At 41.6% G+C, this 18,909-nt stretch overlaps 2 protein-coding genes across 3 annotated transcripts in view; both read right to left on the bottom strand.

The window, feature by feature from the left end:
* The window catches only part of CCDC81 (coiled-coil domain containing 81), a 36,000-nt gene extending 34,973 nt beyond the window's left edge, over positions 1-1,027 (bottom strand). Inside the window, exon 1 of the mRNA XM_063305897.1 lies at positions 661-1,027. Within this exon, the coding sequence (XP_063161967.1) occupies positions 661-739 (79 nt within the window). The 5' untranslated portion in view covers positions 740-1,027. The remainder of the gene's footprint in view (positions 1-660) is intronic.
* Positions 1,028-3,527: 2,500 nt separating this feature from the next.
* Positions 3,528-17,260, bottom strand: HIKESHI (heat shock protein nuclear import factor hikeshi). 2 transcript variants are annotated; one of them, XM_063305903.1, is made up of 5 exons: positions 17,104-17,260; positions 12,409-12,646; positions 8,261-8,412; positions 6,328-6,386; positions 3,528-4,782 (listed from the first exon to the last, which is right to left on the bottom strand). In XM_063305903.1, the coding sequence occupies exons 1-5, from the start codon at positions 17,131-17,133 to the stop codon at positions 4,728-4,730; spliced, it is 534 nt and encodes a 177-aa protein (XP_063161973.1). In that variant the 5' UTR covers positions 17,134-17,260; the 3' UTR covers positions 3,528-4,727. The 2 variants fall into 2 exon arrangements, with proteins under 2 accessions (XP_063161973.1, XP_063161972.1); XM_063305902.1 differs by having other exon boundaries at positions 6,328-6,446; positions 17,104-17,256.
* Positions 17,261-18,909: the final 1,649 nt, after the last annotated feature.

The raw sequence follows: 18,909 nt of genomic DNA, 5'->3' as shown, positions 1-18,909 counted from the left end.
TGTTTCTTTTCTACTCCAACTGTAAGACCCCCCCCCCCGCAACTAAAATGAGAAATAACAGAGCAACTCAAAGGGTGACAGTGAAGGAACCCAACATCCTGATCCAGGAATTTGCAGAAAAACGTCCACACATCTTTCCACCCCCAAATGCACTTTGTCATAAGCCTTCAAGGCAAGGACTGTGGATATTTATCATGCCTTGCTTCAGGGACAGTAGGAAAATTCTTCCTCCTTTATTTTCCAGCTGCTTCTTTACTAATATAGGTTTTTTTTCTTTTCCCAAAAATATACATTAAAGGAAAAAAAATGGAATCGGAGCACCCTCTCCTTTGACCGATAGCACCAGAGAGACATCTATTTAGAAACTTTACTGATGGAAAAGTGGAAGTGTCCCTGTTAGTTGTCACTGTTACTAATTGTCAGTTAGATCCACCACCCATCTTCTGCAGATTGTGCAAAGTAACACACCTCACCGGCCAGCTTCGCTTGTGCCTGAAGAAACACTTCCATTTGGTAACTTTGGAAACTTTCTGCCGCATTCAGTATCCAAACACCAGGACAGTAAAGGCTAGGGATTTTTTAAAGATATACCCAGAAAAGGCATTGATAGCCCTACATTCTTTTTTTTTTCCTTTAATGCAACAATTAAATACATCTTACCTTCTGAAGTGAGCTTGGGAAGTGTTAGGAACAGGTTTTTGCCCCCCTCTGTGATTGCATTATGGATCGTGTCCAACATTTTTACATCCTCGGCCTTTATCTTTCCTCAGGCAAAAAGCGAGTGAGAGATCGAGGTCCAGAGGCTGATCTTGTTCGGAACTTTCCGGATGGGGAGAGTTGCTGTCACATATTTCCTAATTTTCGTCCTCCTGCGGACTTGATTTTAAAGCACCGTCTTAACAAACTCGCCCCATTTCCCTTCTCTTGCTCTCCTCCTCCTCCTCCCCATCAAGGCAAGAAGCGAAACTCGGTTTCTTGAAAGAGAAGGGGAAGAGAGAAACTCTGCGAAACGCAGGGCATTCACGGCGCTCGGGGCGGGATTATGAATGGGAGAGGCGGGGCGGTCGCTAAGACGCGAGTCTCACTCACTTGTTACTAGGAGTGAGGTCACAATTGAGGATTCCTCGCCCGGCTTTGCATGAATTGTTCTGCCGGGACGAGCGTTCGACTTAACACTTCGAATCCTCCAGGCTCTTTTGGACGCTCTTTCAGTGTTAGAGGGGACCGAGAAAGCAACAAGTGAATCATCAGGGAAGGGCCGATAGAAGAATGGTTTCCTTGTTTGTTTGATTCATTGATTATGTGCCATCAAGTCGTTTTCGACTCTTAACGACCACATAGATAGATACTCTCCAAGACGATCTGTCCCTAACTTGTTCTTTCATGTCTCCCACTACCTCGGTACCTGAGTCCCTCCACTTTGCTGCCGGTCTCCTCTTCTTCTCTTTCCCTCCCCCTTTCCCAGCATCAGAGCCTTCTCCAGAGAGCTGGGTCTTTGCCTAACGTGTCCAAAGTAGGATAATTTGAGCCTGGTCTTTTGTGCCTCGAGTGAGACCTCTTGGTTGAATTGTTCGGTGATCCATTGGTTTGTTTTCTTGGCTGCCCATGGCATTCTCAGGAGTCTTCTCCAACACCAAGGTTCAAAATTTCTTGTTTAGAGACATTAATCTTGAGCTAAGAAATTGAACAGAGGCCCAGAGGGTAGGGAGGTCCTATGTATGAAAACTCAAAGTCAAAGGAAACGCAAATTTAGTTCACTGCAACTCCCTCCCAGGGACTGCACGGCAGATTGCCATCTTCTGCCACCTTTCCTATTGGTACTTTAGCAGAGATTTCAGAAGTGTAGCTGTGAGGCTGCTTTGCAGCAAAAACAAACCCAAAGCATTGTGGTACCTTAAAAGCTAACATGTTTATGGTACTTTAAGCCAGTGTTTCTCAACCTTGGCAACTTTAAGCTGTGTGGACTTCAATTCCCAGAATTCACCAGCCAGCACATGCTGGCTGGGGAGTTTTGGAAGTTGAAGTCCACACAGCTTAAAGTTGCCAAGGTTGAGAAACAGTGATTTAAGCTTTCTTGCCTCCAGTTTTGTGGATGTCTGAGGCAGAAATTATATGAATCCTGTGTTTTTAATGTGCAGTGTTTTACCTGCTGACTGAATTTAACAGGCTGAACCATCAGGTAACACAATGTATGCATAAAGAGAGAGTAATTATGGAATCTGTGATATGTAGATTTATTGCACCCTACAGAATCCACTTCTTGGGATACATTATTTTGATTCTCTCTTCGCCAGCTGAAATTAGGGCTTGATCATGCATCTCATTGTGTGGATTCTAATTTATAACATCTTAAAAGAAGTCACCCACAGTTACCTATGTAAGATGAGCAGCCCTATACATTATCTAAATAAATAAACAAACTTGGCCCTTGGTGACTTCATGGATATGGCCAGGTAGCTTTCCTGGCATAATGTGAACGTGGCCTTTTCTGGAATGCCTTTTCAGCTTCCTGGTTTAATCTACACACCTGGCCTTCCTTGGGGGTCTCTCATCTGGTAATGAAACACCACACTCCTTAGCTTTTTTGAGACTAGCCAAGTTTTGCTAGGCACTGCCATCTGTATGCCATCACATACCAGAAAATCTAGGCTAAGTTGCTGCTACTTTCTTCTATGGGATTAACATGCAATTGAAATCGACAAAGCCTCTTCCGATTATTAATAATCTCATTATACTTTTATGTTACCAAGAAAACATGAAGCTTAGCATAAAGGCAACAGTTGCTAGTAACCTAAACTTCAAAGCCTTCTGTCAACAGAAACTGGATGAGGGCACAGGCATGCATCAGCTAAGTATGAATTAATTTCTGAGATTTCTAAGTTGCCAGTATTCAGGACAATGGAAACTTGCCCATATATTACAACAGAAAACCGGAGTAAAATATGAGAAATCTAAAATGCTGCCAGAAATACTAATTTCATATCTGGTAATTATCTTTCCTATTCATTTTTGTTCAACGTATTAGTTTCATCCCAAATCAGTTCGGCGCATGTATCACTAATGAGGATAAATGGTATTAACACATACAAGATAAAGCTAAGACACTAACACATTTTTGCTGCTTTGTTGATCCCAACAATAACCCTTATTAACTTATTTGGTTCTGCTGAATTAAGTATGTAAACTTTTGAGTAACATTACATTGCAGCTGCAAAAGTTAGAAAAAATCACACTACAGATCTCAAATTATATTTTTACATCAGCAAAACGTAGCTCAGTTTAAAAAAGCGGTATTTGTGTATTTAACTTTATTCACTAATGTCATCAAAATAGGACTGTTCTAAATGATTATGACAGCTTGCCTTTTAAGTCTTGCCTTCTAATATTTTGTTTCAGAGGCAGGCGGACTGCAAAGTGGGGTGGGGTGGGGGGAGTAAGCAAGAATTTCCTCCTGCCATCAGTGGAACCTCATGATGAATCTCGACCTCATATATAAGTGAAAGTCCTATTTTCTGTGATTGCTTGAGGAGAATGAGAATCCAAGCTTTTCAAGAGAAAAACAGCAAGGTTTCACTGATACTCCCAAGGCAAAACTGAGGAAAACTTGGAAGCAGCTGAACCTAATGCTCAGAATTCAGAAATGCATTCTTCACAGACCATACAAACTAAAAACTTAAGTGGTAATGAGCATAGCACAAGACAGAATAGGAAATTGGTTTGACAATGGGGCTGGAACAAATTTTTCCAAGGCTTATAAAAAGTGGGAAAGTATCTAGTCTTTTGCTGTTGATCTCCTCCTCCCCGCCACTGGTCCCAAGACAGCTTTTAAGATGCTGGGCCAGACCTATGGATAACCAACTAGAATCTGCTTTCACTTTTCAAGAGACAGATTGACCTTTTTGAAGGGGTCAGATTCCCTATTTGTTCTCTCCACAATCAAGAGGCATTTTGCAGGTGGCTCTTGACTGCCCTCTCCCCAAAGAATGTGCACACTGCATTTTAGAGGTAGCTCTTAGTTGCCCTCAAAAAATGAATCAATAGTCACTATACATAAGGCTTCTGCATTATACAAAATAGGCTTGGAGAAATCCTGGTCAACAACTGCAACTTTCTACAACCTTAAGTTGGAAACAGTTCATGGGACAATCCTTCAGAGCACGCCCAAAGAAAGACAGTAATAAATGTCCCATTGTCCCCATCTCTCTAGGCTAAAGAAGTACACAGACAGAATTAATCAGGAATACAGTCAGAAGTATATGATTTTTGTCATGGCTACTGATGAAACTATTCGTTTTGAACATGAAAACCAAAGTAATCAAATCAACTACTGATAAGGCAGAATTAACTGAACAGGACATTTAGAAGTTATACAAGCTACTAACAAACTTTTAGAAGCAAACATGTTGCACAACATCAGTCTCTAAGCATGAAAGAAAAATCAAATCAAAAGCTTTATGCTTGTTAATAGCGTTGACCATGTTTTCTGTTCACGTCATAGATTTCTATGTTCACAGTTTTTAACTTTGAAAACATGACACGCTGCAATGACTACTCTTTACGTTTTAATTTTAAATGAAGTCCCAGAAGTATTACAAAAGCTGAGGTTTTTTTCTCCCTTCATCTCAAACTTATTCATTCATCCAGATGGTCTTCAGCAGGCTCGGTGTATTGCATCTTTTAAGCTCTGTCTGGTTGCTAGAGTGAATTTCCAAGAAACTGACTCAGGATTATGTTTTCCAAAAAAAAGGGTTTTGAGTTAGCCGTCTTTGGAAATTCTCATACCTGAAAGAAAGGGAGAAAAACCAGAAGATGTGGATAACTTAAAAAAAAAGTATATGAAAGCTACTTTGTATGTGAGACTTGGTGGGAATCTCAAGTTAAGGATATCATTTCCCTTTCTCTACATAGAGAGATTTCTGTTAAGACTTCTAATCTGTAGCACTGAAACTCAAAGCACCATGCTGGAAACAAAGCCATCTTCCAACCGTATCTCATATAGCCAACACGGCTTGCTCCTTCACAGGACAAAGGCTGTTCCTGCAAAAAATGAGTGCGCAATCCCTCAGAGGCAGAGAATAAGCAGGCTACAGAAAAGGACACACAGCTTGTTGATTCACTGACATCTTGCCTTTCCTGGAAGGAACTCAAGAAACACATGATTCCCTTACAAGGAGCATGTGTGGTAGGTTAAATCATTAATATGGTAGAGCCTCATTTAGAATAGCTAGACACATGATGCTCAGCATAGTAAGAATGCCAAAGGCAAGGCTGGAAGGGAGAGGAAGAGATGCTTTAGACGACACCTGAACGATCTCTATTGCATGATCAGGTTTCCCATCCATGACAAATCTTGGCATTACTTTAGTTTTCCTAGTTACTTAAAGGTAAAAGACCCAAAGTCCCACCAGACCATTAGATGGATGCTTTCACTACGGAAAGTGTCACGTTTCTATAACCAAACCCTACATTTTCAATATTACTTTGGCTTAGAACAAGACTGGAAAGCTGCGTCTATTCACGTCTGGTTGAACCACAATCTCAGCAGCCTGGGCCAACAGCGCCTGTGGTGAAAGTGAAGGATGCTGGGATTGTCTCCAAAATTTGGAGAGTCGTGGGTTTAGTATTTCTAAAATAGCTTCTCCACTTTAAAAGAATCCAAGGCAATTATGAAACTCTTTAAAAGCAACCAAAACATTACATGCTATGTTTTAAAATACCTTGTCTTAGAACACATTAATTCTGATTAGTCAAATGCCTGTCAGAATATGGGTTTTTTGTCCATTAGTTTTTCCAAGGTTTTCCAATAATAGAGTAGAAACATCATCAGCAATTAGAGTTGCCATCACTCTTCTCTGCCACCCCTCCGTCCTCTGTCCTGAATCCAGAGCTTTATACAATCCTTAAATGAAGCCTCCCTAAACATTGGCAAATGGAGCAGCACCTTTCAGAATAATTCCATCTGCCAAGTAAACAATGGTCTTGCAGACGCCTCCCTCAAACAGGGGTTTCTGAGATATGCTGGACTACAAAAGGCATAATCTCCAGCCACTTTTAGTGTTGAACTGTGGGAACTGTGACCCAGCCCATTTGGAAGGAACCAGTTTGGTGAAAGATTCCATATTTTATGTTGGATGATGATAGCAAACCCCCTGTATACTGCTGAGAAAAGGCTAAGAAGTATGTTGGCTCCTAACATCATTCCTTGATGACAAACGTACTAATCATATGAAATTTAAATCAATCTATTGAATCTGTGCAAATCTGCACGGGACATCCACCAGCTATGAAAAGAGAAATTTCTACTACTTAAGAAGTACTGTATCTTACCATTTCAGAACTACATTTGCAGGAATAAAAGCTTCTGATGGGTTGGGTGTCATTTGGGCCTGAGTAACAGCAAAGGATGAAGCGAAGTTATAAAAATTGTCTAACATCTTTTGAGTGAACTGGAAGAATAATAAAAAAAAGTGTTAACAATTTCCACATACATGATCATCTCTACTGCAATTCTCAAAACAGATTGAGCTATGTATTTATGCATTTGAAAACTGCCATAGGGACTTCTGGTGGTTAACAGCAAAAACAAAACAAAACAAAACATATATCCATAAATAAAGACAGTAATAAACCAAAAAACAATAAACTATAGAAAACCAATATAACAGATAATGCCACCCCTATTGTTCCCCAAATGCTGTCCAAAATATCTGTTTTAACTAGTTCTCAGGTGCCAATAAGGTAGGTACCATTGAAACAAAAGCCATCATTTGACAGAAATGCTTTTAATAGTAGAGAATATCTGTACTCATGGCTAAACTGTTGTGTTCTTGGTCTTCTCTGAGCTTGGTTGTTTTCCTACAGACATTTCATCTCCAGCTGCACTGATAAAATTACCTAGTCTGGTAACTACAGGTAGGCCTCACTTAATGACCCTAATTGGGATCGGCAACTCTACCATTAAGCAGTGGTCGCGAAATCACGTGACCCAACTGTGCTTTCAGGCTGGAAAGAGACAAGATTAGTCAGTTTCACACCTTAGGCTTTTGTTTCCCTCCTAGCCACTCCCCCACCCTTTGGAATGCCTGGGTGTCCGCACACTGTCTGGTACACATCAAAAGCAATGCGATTGCACCAGCAGCCCAGGGCTGGGAGCCACGGGCACACTACGCAAACTGCTTAAAGTACTCTCTTGAAATCCCTCTCCAATCTCTCTGGTCTTCCGGGGGTGGAGAAGGGTCAGGCAAAGGAGAGTTTGCCTACAGAAATTGATTGCGTTTTTCCTTTCCCCCTCAACTCCACAGAGCAGAGATTGGGCAGGGAATGATTTCAAGAGAGTACTGTAAGCTGTTTGCATAGTGCACCCGTGGCTCCCAGCCCCGGGCTGCCGGTGCAATCGCATTGCTTTTGAAGTGTAGAAGAGCAACCAGCTTACTCTCTTGCAATCCCTTCCTCTCCAATCTGTCTGCTCTGCAAGGGGGGAAAAAAAGAAAAAACCATAGGTCAGGCACAGAAAAACACATACTGACTGTAATGGTGACCACATGACTGAGGGACACTGCGAAGGTTGTAAATGGTCAGAAATTGGCCATAACATTATTTTTTCAGCACCTTTGTAACTCTGAATGGTCGCTGAATGAGTGGTCAGTAAGCAAGGACTACCTGTATACATCTGCAGGAAAATAACCAAACTCAGAGAACGCTAAGAACACAACAGATACAATTTGAATAAAAAACCATGCCCAAAAACAGCCTGAAAAATCAGGGATGAACCCAAATATTCCGAGAGCAGAAAGCAGTTTGTGTGACTTTTTCCCTTCTGCTTCCTGAAACCCTCTATGTTCCCCCAAAGCCTCCTCTAGAGAATTAGGAAGCTATCCTTCAACTGGCTTGCCCTGCACAATTCCCTTAAAGCTATACTGTACATCGCAATAAAGAATTAATAATGCTAAGAAATCTGTGTTTGGGAAAGTTCTTCTACTATTATTGATCAAAATGTCTCAGAATCTCATTTGACAACTCCTGCTCCAGTGAGTGGCAAGTTTGTTAGTCCACTCTTTGTCATGTCTGATACTCCAAGGCCCATTCATGAAGAAACTGCTTATTCTATTGCAGTGTTTTTCAACCCTGGCAACTTTAAGATGTGTGGACTTCAGCGTGCTGGCTTGGGAATTCTGAGAGTTGAAGTCCACACATTTTAAAGTTGCTGAGATCAAAAAACACTGTTCTTTTGGGGGGGAAAAAACAACAACTTCGCAATTACCTCTGTGAATGAATTGACTGATGATACAGCAGCACTTGCTACAGGAGTCTGTTGGGCCAAGAGTTCCAAAAGCTCCACAGAAATCCCAATTTGGGCCACAGATGGCATTTGGGGGATAGTCATGGCTCCAAACGGATGCTGACTGCCTTTACCTAAAAGGAAGACACCACAGACAACCTAATGCGTTTGTCTGCTTCTCAATGCAGGAGGAATTCTAAACTAATCTCAAACATACACAAGACTCCATGGGAAGGCAACACAGCAGTTACCCCAATAGCGTGAAACCAAGAACTAAAGCCTACAGCCACCGTTAATTAAACATGAAAATACTGATGCTTCAAAATCTCCATCTCTAGTAGCAGGTTAAGGGAATGTAATGGAAGGAAGACATCAAACTTGCCATCAGGAAGAGCCAGGCAGGGGATATATCTGACCTCCTCCTCCTTGCTTTTGCTGACTGCTTGATGAGTACATAAACTGTGCAAATGTGGCACAGGGTATCAGCATAGGCCAGAATCCCCCATTCAGTAGTTCTCTTTCTTCCCCACGGCATCACAACATTTCAATTTGGTTTTGCCAGACCTCTTCACCTGTGCCGCCTGCTGGCAAGAATGAATATATCCTAATTTTATTGGTGACTATTTTGTTTTTAAATGCCATCATATCATAAGCTTGGTTACATCCCAACTGGATCATAATAATACCTTTGATATTGGGCTGTCTTCAAGAAGTGTGTGAAAACTCTGGCTAAGCACTGCTGGCTGGGGAATTCTGGGAGTTGAAGTTTGCACATCTTAAAGTTGCCAAGGCAGAGAAAGACTGCTTTAACTGATCCAAAAAGCTGTTGTCACTAATGATTTGGGTCAGCCGTAAGAAGCATATTTCTCTCGTAAAAACAGTTCCACTGTGTTCCAAGCAATTTTGGGACACAGTACAAAATACTACAGATGATTCGTATACAATTTGGAATCAGGTTATTTGAACAATTAATCTATTCTGTACCACTCTCCTTTACAACTTTCCTAGTATTTAATATCTCCTAGAGGGGACGCTTTCTCAGTGTTGCCACCAGAAGCATAATTGGTGAAATCATGAAACATAAGAGATTTCTCTCTGGCCTTAGCAATCTCTAAGGAAGCCAGCTCTATTTTGACACTGTCGGAGGAGAGCTGAGTTAGTCGAAGGTAGCAAAAAATCAGAAGGAATCTGGTAGTAACTTTATTAACTAACACATTTGATTAAAAGGAAAACCTTTTGGGAATTCAACTGTAGCCTATATTTCAACAATCAACCTGTCTTCCCCTCCCTTCCCCCACCACCTTCATCCCAATTTAAATCCTGTATCAGCCTAGTCATTCCCTGCATCTGATGAAGTAAACTGTAGCTCAAGCTTATGCCTTTTAATAAAAATTGTTAGTTGGAAAAGGCACTACCATATTCCTTATGACTTTTAGCTCCATTTCCATTATCCTTTCTCTAGCAAGTATAAACATTTTTATATGTAAGCTGGTCTACTACTGAATTATGTCGATGCCACCTGCTTATTAGTATGTTTTTATACCAAAAACATATACCAAACTATGGTTTTTCTTGTTTTGTATTATTGTTATCTATTTCAACTGCGATTAAAAGAGAGAGTTTAAGTAAACAGGTACAAAAATACTCCAATCCATACATCATACATCATGAAAGATACAAGAAAGAAGAAAGGCAAAGATGTGGATCTTTGCTTTCAGCAACAGCTACTTGCTCCCTGTTGAACATATTTCCAGCTTTATAGAAATATTTTAATATTAGTCAAATGGTGATCTAATTTATCTATCTGAAGTCATGTATTATTAGTAATAAAATTACATAATAGCTATGAAACAAAAATCCAACTGTCAGGAAACACGGCTAAAGAATCCGCATGAAAACTAATATTTAAAATCATAAAAAAATGCAATCCATTATTTGTATACGTTTTCAACACAACAGTAAAGTGTGAATAACATGCACAAAACTCCAAACCTTAAAAGCTAATACAAGATTAGTTTCATGCAGCTATGTCACAGGAACAGAGTTCTGGAGATGAAAAGATTGTTGAAAAAGAAAAATATTCCTCTCTGTGAAAGTAAAGACTAGTTTAAAACATGCATAAACTTCTGCAAAGAAAACTACAGGGAGGAATAGGTAGAAATGAATTTCAGATTCTCTCTTGCAAGGCCCCTCAGATCTCAAGATGTAAATATGGTGATATTTCTTCTAATAGAGCTTCAGAGTATTACAGATAAGAAAAACTGAATGGCCTATATCTGCAACATCTGCCTATAATGAAATCCTCCCAGTTATGCAAAGGCTATAAGGCTGGTCATGTCCAAATTCCCAAACAGAAATAAGCCGTCCAGCCAGCAATTTCTAAGCAATTGTCCTAAGAACAAGAGCTGAAAGCTCAGCAGCACTGGCTTGATCCTACCCCCTTTGAGATCTCAGCTGTTTGCTTCTATATTTGAGTGAAAACGGAGAAACAAAAAAATGTCCAAGTACAAACAATGCACTGAAATACACTTGTCAAGCACAGTATTTAAAAGGAACAAATTCAACCTATCTTAGCCCAAAAAGATCTTTATTACAATAAAGTGGTAATAGATTCCCATCAGGTTTCATCGTTTTATTAAAATATGTGAATTCTAATGAAATAACAACACCCACATATCATGTTGGAAATATATTTAACTATTTTTCTAACATGAGAAATTGTACTATATTGTGTGTGCATTCTTGATGTTGTTATCTCCTATTAAAAATGCTGATTAGTATAATTTGTACTATATATAATGATACGTCTTGGGAAATATATTTCCTTGGAACTTTCCTTCCTATTACTGGGTGGTTAATACTGGCTTTTAATTATTTCAAGATTAGAATTTAAAGTGTTTGCAAGCATGTATCTGATAAAAGCCTGCTTTTCAGTTGAGATAGGCAGGATTGGGGGCGGGGGGGTATTTTGTTTTCTATTTTGCATTCTGCAGAAAATAGAGCACGGATGCAGAGAACATTTGAGCCCTATGCTGATGTTCTCCAGTCCAGAACCCCATCACGTGAATGTTTGGATAACCTAAACACTTCACTGACACTGCTTGAGATTAGCCTCTGCATATGCAACATATTCCATGTGAGCTACAATCTGCTGAATGTACACCAACTTATACATATTTGTACATGTATAATGTATGATTGTAGGAGATTGATGCCAGTGGGGATGGGGCTTATCCAGAGTGCTCTGGATTCCGTAATATGCAAAGGGGGCCAAATACTGCTTTGCTAAACAGATAAACTGCAAAGAAAGCACAAGGCTAAAGACCCTTTTGTCTATGTCACAAGATTAAGAGCAGAACGCAAGGATTGCAGAGAGGGCTACTGCCGCTTCTGTTACGTTTTTTGCTCACAGGCAATGTTTTAAGTAACATGGGAGGAATTGGCAGGACTGAACTGCCCTTATGGTCAGAAATGGTAAATCTTTACAGCAAGAGTGAGGAATCCATTGCCAGATGTTGAAATATAGGGCTCACATCATCCCTGACTAATAAGCACTCTCTAATTCTTGCCTACTCAGTGGTGACCACTGCTGCTGAGCTGCAGTCTAAAAATATGTGGAGAGCCACAACTTGTATAGCAGGAGCAAACAACTGTTTTTGTGCTTGCAGGTGGAGCTTTCCTTCTTTTCCAATGTTTTTTTTCAATCTCCAAGAATGGCAGGGATGGATAGTGTGATGATCTAGGGCAGTGTTTCTTAACCTTGGCCATTTAAAGATGTGTGGACTTCAACTCCCAGAATTCCATGGCATGGCCAGCTAGGGAATTTTGGGAGTTGAAGTCCACACATCTTAAAATGGCCAAAGTTGAGAAACACTGATCTGGGGACATCAATGGCATAGAGCAGAAGTGGAATTTACTGTCCTTTTGAAGAGGTTGGGATGTTTCCTAGCCAAACAGATGTGTTAATACTATTGGAAGCACATCTTTTTAGTTCTTATTTCTAAAAAAAAAGTTTGGTGGCAGGCACTGTCATGGGAGAACTTCAGGAAACTGCAAAAATGCAGAGGTTGCCCACCTGTGCTAACACACACTTATATACAGGATCCAATTTTTGTATTCCCCTTTCTTACCAGATTTTAGACCAGAAATTTTAAAGATGGCACTTGGTTTTTCATTTGTGACAAATCCAAGAAGCTGCCACACGGCCACACCATTCTCATCAGGATAGCAGAAGTAGACCGATCCGCCCATACCCTCTGGGAAGGGAACGGTCCCCAGCATGAAGACCACCACATGATTGATGCTCTCATAGTCAGGCAAATCAAATACAAACTTGTCCTCTGCCACTTGCTGTGCCACCGTTTGAACCTATAAAAGAAGTTAAACGGGAACACCTTTTTCCACTGAGCAAAACATTTTTAATCCGTTTAACTGGTTCACATTGCAATGCATCATTTTGTGCAATTTGTTTCATGGGTGGCTCACAGAACAACCCCTGCTCTAGCCTTCCAGGCAGAAGAAAGGTTTGTTAAGTGTAATCCATGTATCTTCAGCAAAGGATCGTTACCTTGTCGTGGTGCTGGAGCTTGAGCACCTCAATGATGCCATGAGCTAAACCGTGAAGGGCCACCCAAGAGGGGAAGGTCATGACAGAGAGGTCAGACTAAATGCGATCCCTGGGGAAGATAATGGCAACCCATCCCAATATTCTTGCCGTGAAAACTAAAAGGATCAGTACAACCAGAGATATGTCGGTATACCATCAGAAGGTGAGACCCCCAGGTCGGAAGATGGTCAAAATGCTACTGGGGAGGAACAGAGGATGAGTTCAACTAGCCCCAGACGTGATGACGCAGCTAGCTCAAAGCCGAAAGGATGGCTAGTGGCCGACCGTGCTAACAATGAACAGTGAATCTGATGTTCTAAGGATCAACACACCATTGGAACCTGGAATGTAAGAACTATGAGCCAGGGCAAATTGGATGTGGTTATTGGTGAGATGTCAAGATTAAAGATAGACATTTTGGGCATCAGTGAACTGAAATGGACTGGAATGGGCCACTTCACATCAAATGACCACCAGATCTACTACTGTGGACAAGAGGACCACAGAAGAAATGGAGTAGCCTTCATAATTAATAGTCAAGTGGCTACAGCAGTGCTTGGATACAATCCAAAAAACGATAGAATGATCTCATTTCGAATTCAGGGCAAACCATCTAACATCACAGTGATCCAAATATATGCCCCAACCACAGATGATGAAGAAGCTGAAGTAGAGCAGTTCTATGAGGATCTGCAGCACCTACTGGACAACACGCCTAAAAGAGATGTTATTTTCATCACAGGACACCTGGAATTACAGGTAAGCATGGCCTGGGAGAACAAAATGAAGCAGGACATAGGCTGATAGAATTTTGCCAAGACAACTCACTCTGCATAACAACCACGCTCTTCCAACAACCTAAGAGACGGCTTTATACATGGACTTCACCAGATGGACAACACCGAAATCAGATTGACTACATCCTTTGCAGCCAAAGGTGGCGGACATCTATACAGTCGGTAAAAACAAGACCGGGAGCTGACTGTAGTTCAGATCACAAACTTCTTATTGCACAGTTTAGGATCAGACTAAAGAGATTAAGGAAGACCCACAGTTCAGCTAGATATGAGCTCACTAATATTCCTAAGGAATATGCAGTGAAGGTAAAGAATAGATTTAAGGGACTGGACTTAGTAGATAGGGTCCCAGAAGAACTATGGACAGAAGTTCGCAACATTGTCCAGGAGGCAGCAACAAAATACATCCCAAAGAAAGAGAAAACCAAGAAGGCAACATGGCTGTCTGCTGAGACACTAGAAGTAGCCCAAGAAAGAAGGAAAGCAAAAGGCAACAGTGATAGGGGGAGATATGCCCAATTAAATGCAAAATTCCAGAGGTTAGCCAGAAGAGATAAGGAATTATTTTTAAACAAGCAATGCGTGGAACTGGAAGAAGACAATAGAATAGGAAGGACAAGAGACCTCTTCCAGAAAATTAGAAACATTGGAGGTAAATTCCAGGCAAAAATGGGTATGATCAAAAACAAAGATGGCAAGGACCTAACAGAAGAAGAAGAGATCAAGAAAAGGTGGCAAGAATATACGGAAGACCTGTATAGGAAGGATAACAATATCGGGGATAGCTTTGACAGTGTGGTTAGTGAGCTAGAGCTAGACATCCTGAACAGTGAGGCTGAATGGGCCTTAAGAAACATTGCTAATAACAAGGCAGCAGGAGACGACGGCATCCCAGCTGAACTGTTCAATATCTTGCAAGATGATGCTGTCAGGGTAATGCATGCTATATGCCAGCAAATTTGGAAAACACAAGAATGGCCATCAGATTGGAAAACATCAACTTATATCCCCATACCAAAAAAGGGAAACACTAAAGAATGTTCAAACTATCGAACAGTGGCACTCATTTCACATGCCAGTAAGGTAATGCTCAAGATCCTGCAAGGTAGACTTCAGCAGTTCATGGAGCGAGAATTGTCAGATGTACAAGCTGGGTTTAGAAAAGGCAGAGGAACTAGGGACCAAATTGCCAATATCCCCTAATGGAAAAAGCCAGGGAGTTTCAGAAAAACATCTATTTCTGTTTTATTGACTATTCTAAAGCCTTTGACTGTGTGGACCATAACAAATTGTGGCAAGTTCTTAGCGGTATGGGGATACCAAGTCATCTTCTCTGCCTCCTGAAGAATCTGTATAATGACCAAGTAGCAATGGTAAGAACAGACCACGGAACAACGGACTGGTTTAAGATTGGGAAAGGAGTACGGCTGTATACTCTCACCCTACCTATTCAACTTGTACGCAGAACGCATCATGCGACATGCTGGGCTTGAGGAATCCAAGGCTGGAGTTAAAATCTCTGGAAGAAACATTAACAATCTCAGATATGCAGATGATACCACTTTGATGGCTGAAAGCAAAGAGGAACTGAGGAGCCTTATGATGAAGGTGAAAGAAGAAAGTGCAAAAGCTGGCTTGCAGGTAAACCTCAAAAAAACCACCAAGATTATGGCAACCAGCTTGATTGATAACTGGCAAATAGAGGGAGAAAATGTAGAAGCAGTGAAAGACTTTGTATTTCTAGGTGCAAAGATTACTACAGATGCTGACTGCAGTCACGAAATCAGAAGACGCTTAATCCTTGGGAGAAGAGCAATGACCAATCTCGATAAAATAGTTAAGAGCAGAGACATCACACTGACAACAAAGGTCCGCATAGTTAAAGCAATGGTGTTCCCCATAGTAACATATGGCTGTGAGAGCTGGACCATAAGGAAGACTGAGAGAAGGAAGATAGATGCTTTTGAATTGTGGTGTTGGAGGAAACTTCTGAGAGCGCCTTGGACTGCAAGAAGATCAAACCAGTCCATCCTCCAGGAAATAAAGCCAGACTGCTCACTTGAGGGAATGATATTAAAGGCAAAACTGAAATACTTTGGCCACATAATGAGAAGACAGGACACCCTGGAGAAGATGCTGATGCTAGGGAGAGCGGAGGGCAAAAGGAAGAGGGGCCGACCAAGGACAAGGTGGATGGATGATATTCTAGAGGTGACAGACTCGTCCCTGGGGGAGCTGGGGGTGTTGACGACCGACAGGAAGCTCTGGCGTGGGCTGGTCCATGAAGTCACGAAGAGTCGGAAGCGACTGAACGAACAAACAACAAAATAATATACATGAGTTATACAAAACATGCTCTAACACAACACTTCTCAATTAGCAAGTTCAGTGTGCCCCACTCTGTCTTTTAGTAGTCAAAGATTCTAGGCCACCTGATAAATCAGTCTGACTCCTCAAAAAAGTTATTTCCACTGAAAATTCAGATGTGTTAAAATGAATGAGGAAAGGGCCAATGAAAGTAATAGCCACATCTGCAACAGCAACCAAACGTTGTAATTTGCTGTTCAGACACATCTTTTTCTATGCTGAAATTAGTTACAGTAGGATACAAGGTTTGGGCTCACTTGCACAACTCTACTGGGAAAAAAGCCTGAAGTAAATGTTGGGCTGCAGTCTTTCATGCGCAGCCCCAATTTGCAATAAAAATTGTGCAAATAGTGGTGAGGGGTGTCATCTTCTGAAGTCAAATCCCTCCAGGACAAAGTGGGACCTGGGTAGCTCCATAAATAGGCTGTGGAAGGGCTGAGAGGAAGCAGGCAGTTTCCCTGGGACCACAGAAGAGTAAGATGAGCTATAGAGTATTCTTTCTTCTGAAACAGGGCCTCAGTCATGTCCAATGCAGACTTTTAACTGGTGCAGCCTTTCTCCCTCAGGAATACACAGCAATAAGGGACTGCACCTCTTGAGCTGCTCTTTATCACACTCAGTTAGTGAAGGCATAAAGCCTGTTGAAAACTTCCATAAATGCAATGTAAGTTTGTAAACTCTCGCCACAAGTTGCAGATGACTTCAGAACCACTCTAGTCTACCCGCTCGGGCGCCATCCCGATGCACTGGGACTACAACTCCCACCAACCCACCACCGTAGCCTCTGCTGCCGGGGGGTGATGGGAGTTGTAGTTCCAAGACATCCTGTTGATTGGCGCCTAGTCGTCCCCTCGAGTTGAAAACCCCAAGAGGCGGTGCTTTGAGTTGCCCCGCGCACCGCTCACCATAGGAACCCCAAGGGACCAACCGGCTCTCTCGTTTCCATGGTCACCCTACCTCTCTCCTTCGCTCCCCCTCCCTTTCGTTTCCATGGAGACCCAGACCAGGGTGCCCGCCCACTCCACCCTCCGCGGCCAAAGGCGGGAGCCACTCACCAGCCTCCCCGCAACCAAGCAACCAAACATGGCGGCGGCAGTGGCGGCGGCAACACCCCGGCTTGGCTTCTCCGAGGGGGCCTTTCTAGACACCTACAGGCCGCCCGAACGGATACCCCAATGCCCCTCCGTAACGCCCCCACTCCACCCCGCCCCAAGGAAGCACATCCGGGGCAGGCGGAAGGAGGAGTTCTTAAAACCCTAGGTGGAAGCATCCGGAAAGAGGACCTCACGTCCCAGCATGCAGCGCAGAACAATTCGGGTTCGTTTCTAAAGGAATGGCCACTCCGAGACCGAAGAGTCTGTTGGGAAATGTAGGCTTGAGCCTATCAAAGGGCGGAGGGCGCGGGTGTGCTCGAAGATAAAGAAACTTCCATTGTAAAACTGATCTGACTTTCTCTTCCGACTCGGGAGTTGTAGGGGTTCCTCCTTCCTGGAAAATAAATTATCGGAATGCAGTTGTATCATCTCCTTGCAAATACAGATTTTATTGTTATCCGCTTCCACTGTCAAGGGAGCGCGCAAGCTTTCCAATTTCACAGAATTCTTTAGCTGCACAAAAAGCATCAACACTGGAAGTCTCGCGCATTTACCACATTTTTCCCTGTCCAAATAATACCTCTGCTTTCGTGAAAGTAGGCTACCAAAAAGCAGGCTTATTGATCAAATTTCGGTCAGCTTAGGAAAACGAGTCTTTTTCATTGTCCTGAAGAAATGAAAAGGTAGCCCATTCTTGCATAAAAGGAGCACAATAACGTCTACTTAATGTATTAGAAAAGCTTACCCTAAAACCTAAAAAGTATAGCCTTCTTTAATTAGTTCCCAAATTAAAAAACAAGCAAAAATTTATACTTTAATAAATTAATGTTCTTACATAGTTGGACTCTGTAACCTCTGCTTTATCAACAGCTAAAAAAAGTAAAGAAATAAAATTGATTGATGTGAACACAAGTGCCCCAAACAAGCAATCTTAAGATTAAAAATTACATACTTTACCAATAATTTTTTATTTAATCACCAAATTAAACACATTCACATTTTTTCCTGGCAAGTAGCTTATCTTACATATGTCTCTAACACATCTTTTTTTTTTTAAGGTTTAAAGACTTGGAGTAATCCTGTTTCACTTCAGAGGTGAGGAGGGTATGACTGATCCTGCTTTGTTTTTTCATCATGACCTTTTAGATGAAAAGTACATGTTGTTATACTTTGGGATCTTCAGTTTTGTTTTTTTTTTTTTTCCTTTTCTTGGTTGAATGGGTTTTAATAACATTAATTACATTTACATACTGCCTGATTCCCAGCAACTTTACTACTCGATATTGTTGTTCTAAGCCAAAGTATGGGCCTATCAACATATAAACCTTTTAAATAAATTATTAACTGCTAATAGCATTTCACCAAGACTGTAATTCACTAACTGCAATGTGTCCAGCAGTTCCTGTCATTTCACTCAGAAACCGTTTCTCCATTCTGGTGGTGGTAATGATGGAGTGTGGGAAGTGCACCCACAGCCACAGAAGCTCACTGGGTGAATTTCTGACAGTTACTCTCTCTCAGCCCAACCAGTCTTACAGGGTGGTTGCTGGGGGCGGGGGCAAGTTGGAGTACTAAGTGCTATACATACCACATTGAGCTGCTGAAAGAAAGGCAGAATATTTATTTATTTATTTATTTAATATCCTGCCTTTACTATTTTTATAAATACCTCAAGGCAGTGAACCTAGCTAATACTCCTTCCTCCTCCTATTTTCCCCACAACAACCCTGTGAGGTGGGTTGAGCTGAGAGAGAGGGACCCGCCTAC

This window comes from Candoia aspera, chromosome 5 (assembly GCF_035149785.1).
Source record: "Candoia aspera isolate rCanAsp1 chromosome 5, rCanAsp1.hap2, whole genome shotgun sequence".
NCBI lineage: Eukaryota > Metazoa > Chordata > Lepidosauria > Squamata > Boidae > Candoia > Candoia aspera.
This window is presented reverse-complemented; position numbering and strand designations above follow the sequence as displayed.

Excerpts from the sequence above, each read along its gene's own strand:
- HIKESHI (XM_063305902.1), bottom strand. The coding sequence starts at position 17,133 with ATGTTTGGTTGCTTGGTTGCGGGGAGGCTG. Across the intron at positions 8,413-12,408 it reads AATTTCTGGTCTAAAATCTG|GTAAAGGCAGTCAGCATCCG; the intron begins GTAAGAAAGGGG and ends TCTTCCTTTTAG. Across the intron at positions 4,783-6,327 it reads GCAAATGTAGTTCTGAAATG|GTATGAGAATTTCCAAAGAC; the intron begins GTAAGATACAGT and ends CCTTTCTTTCAG.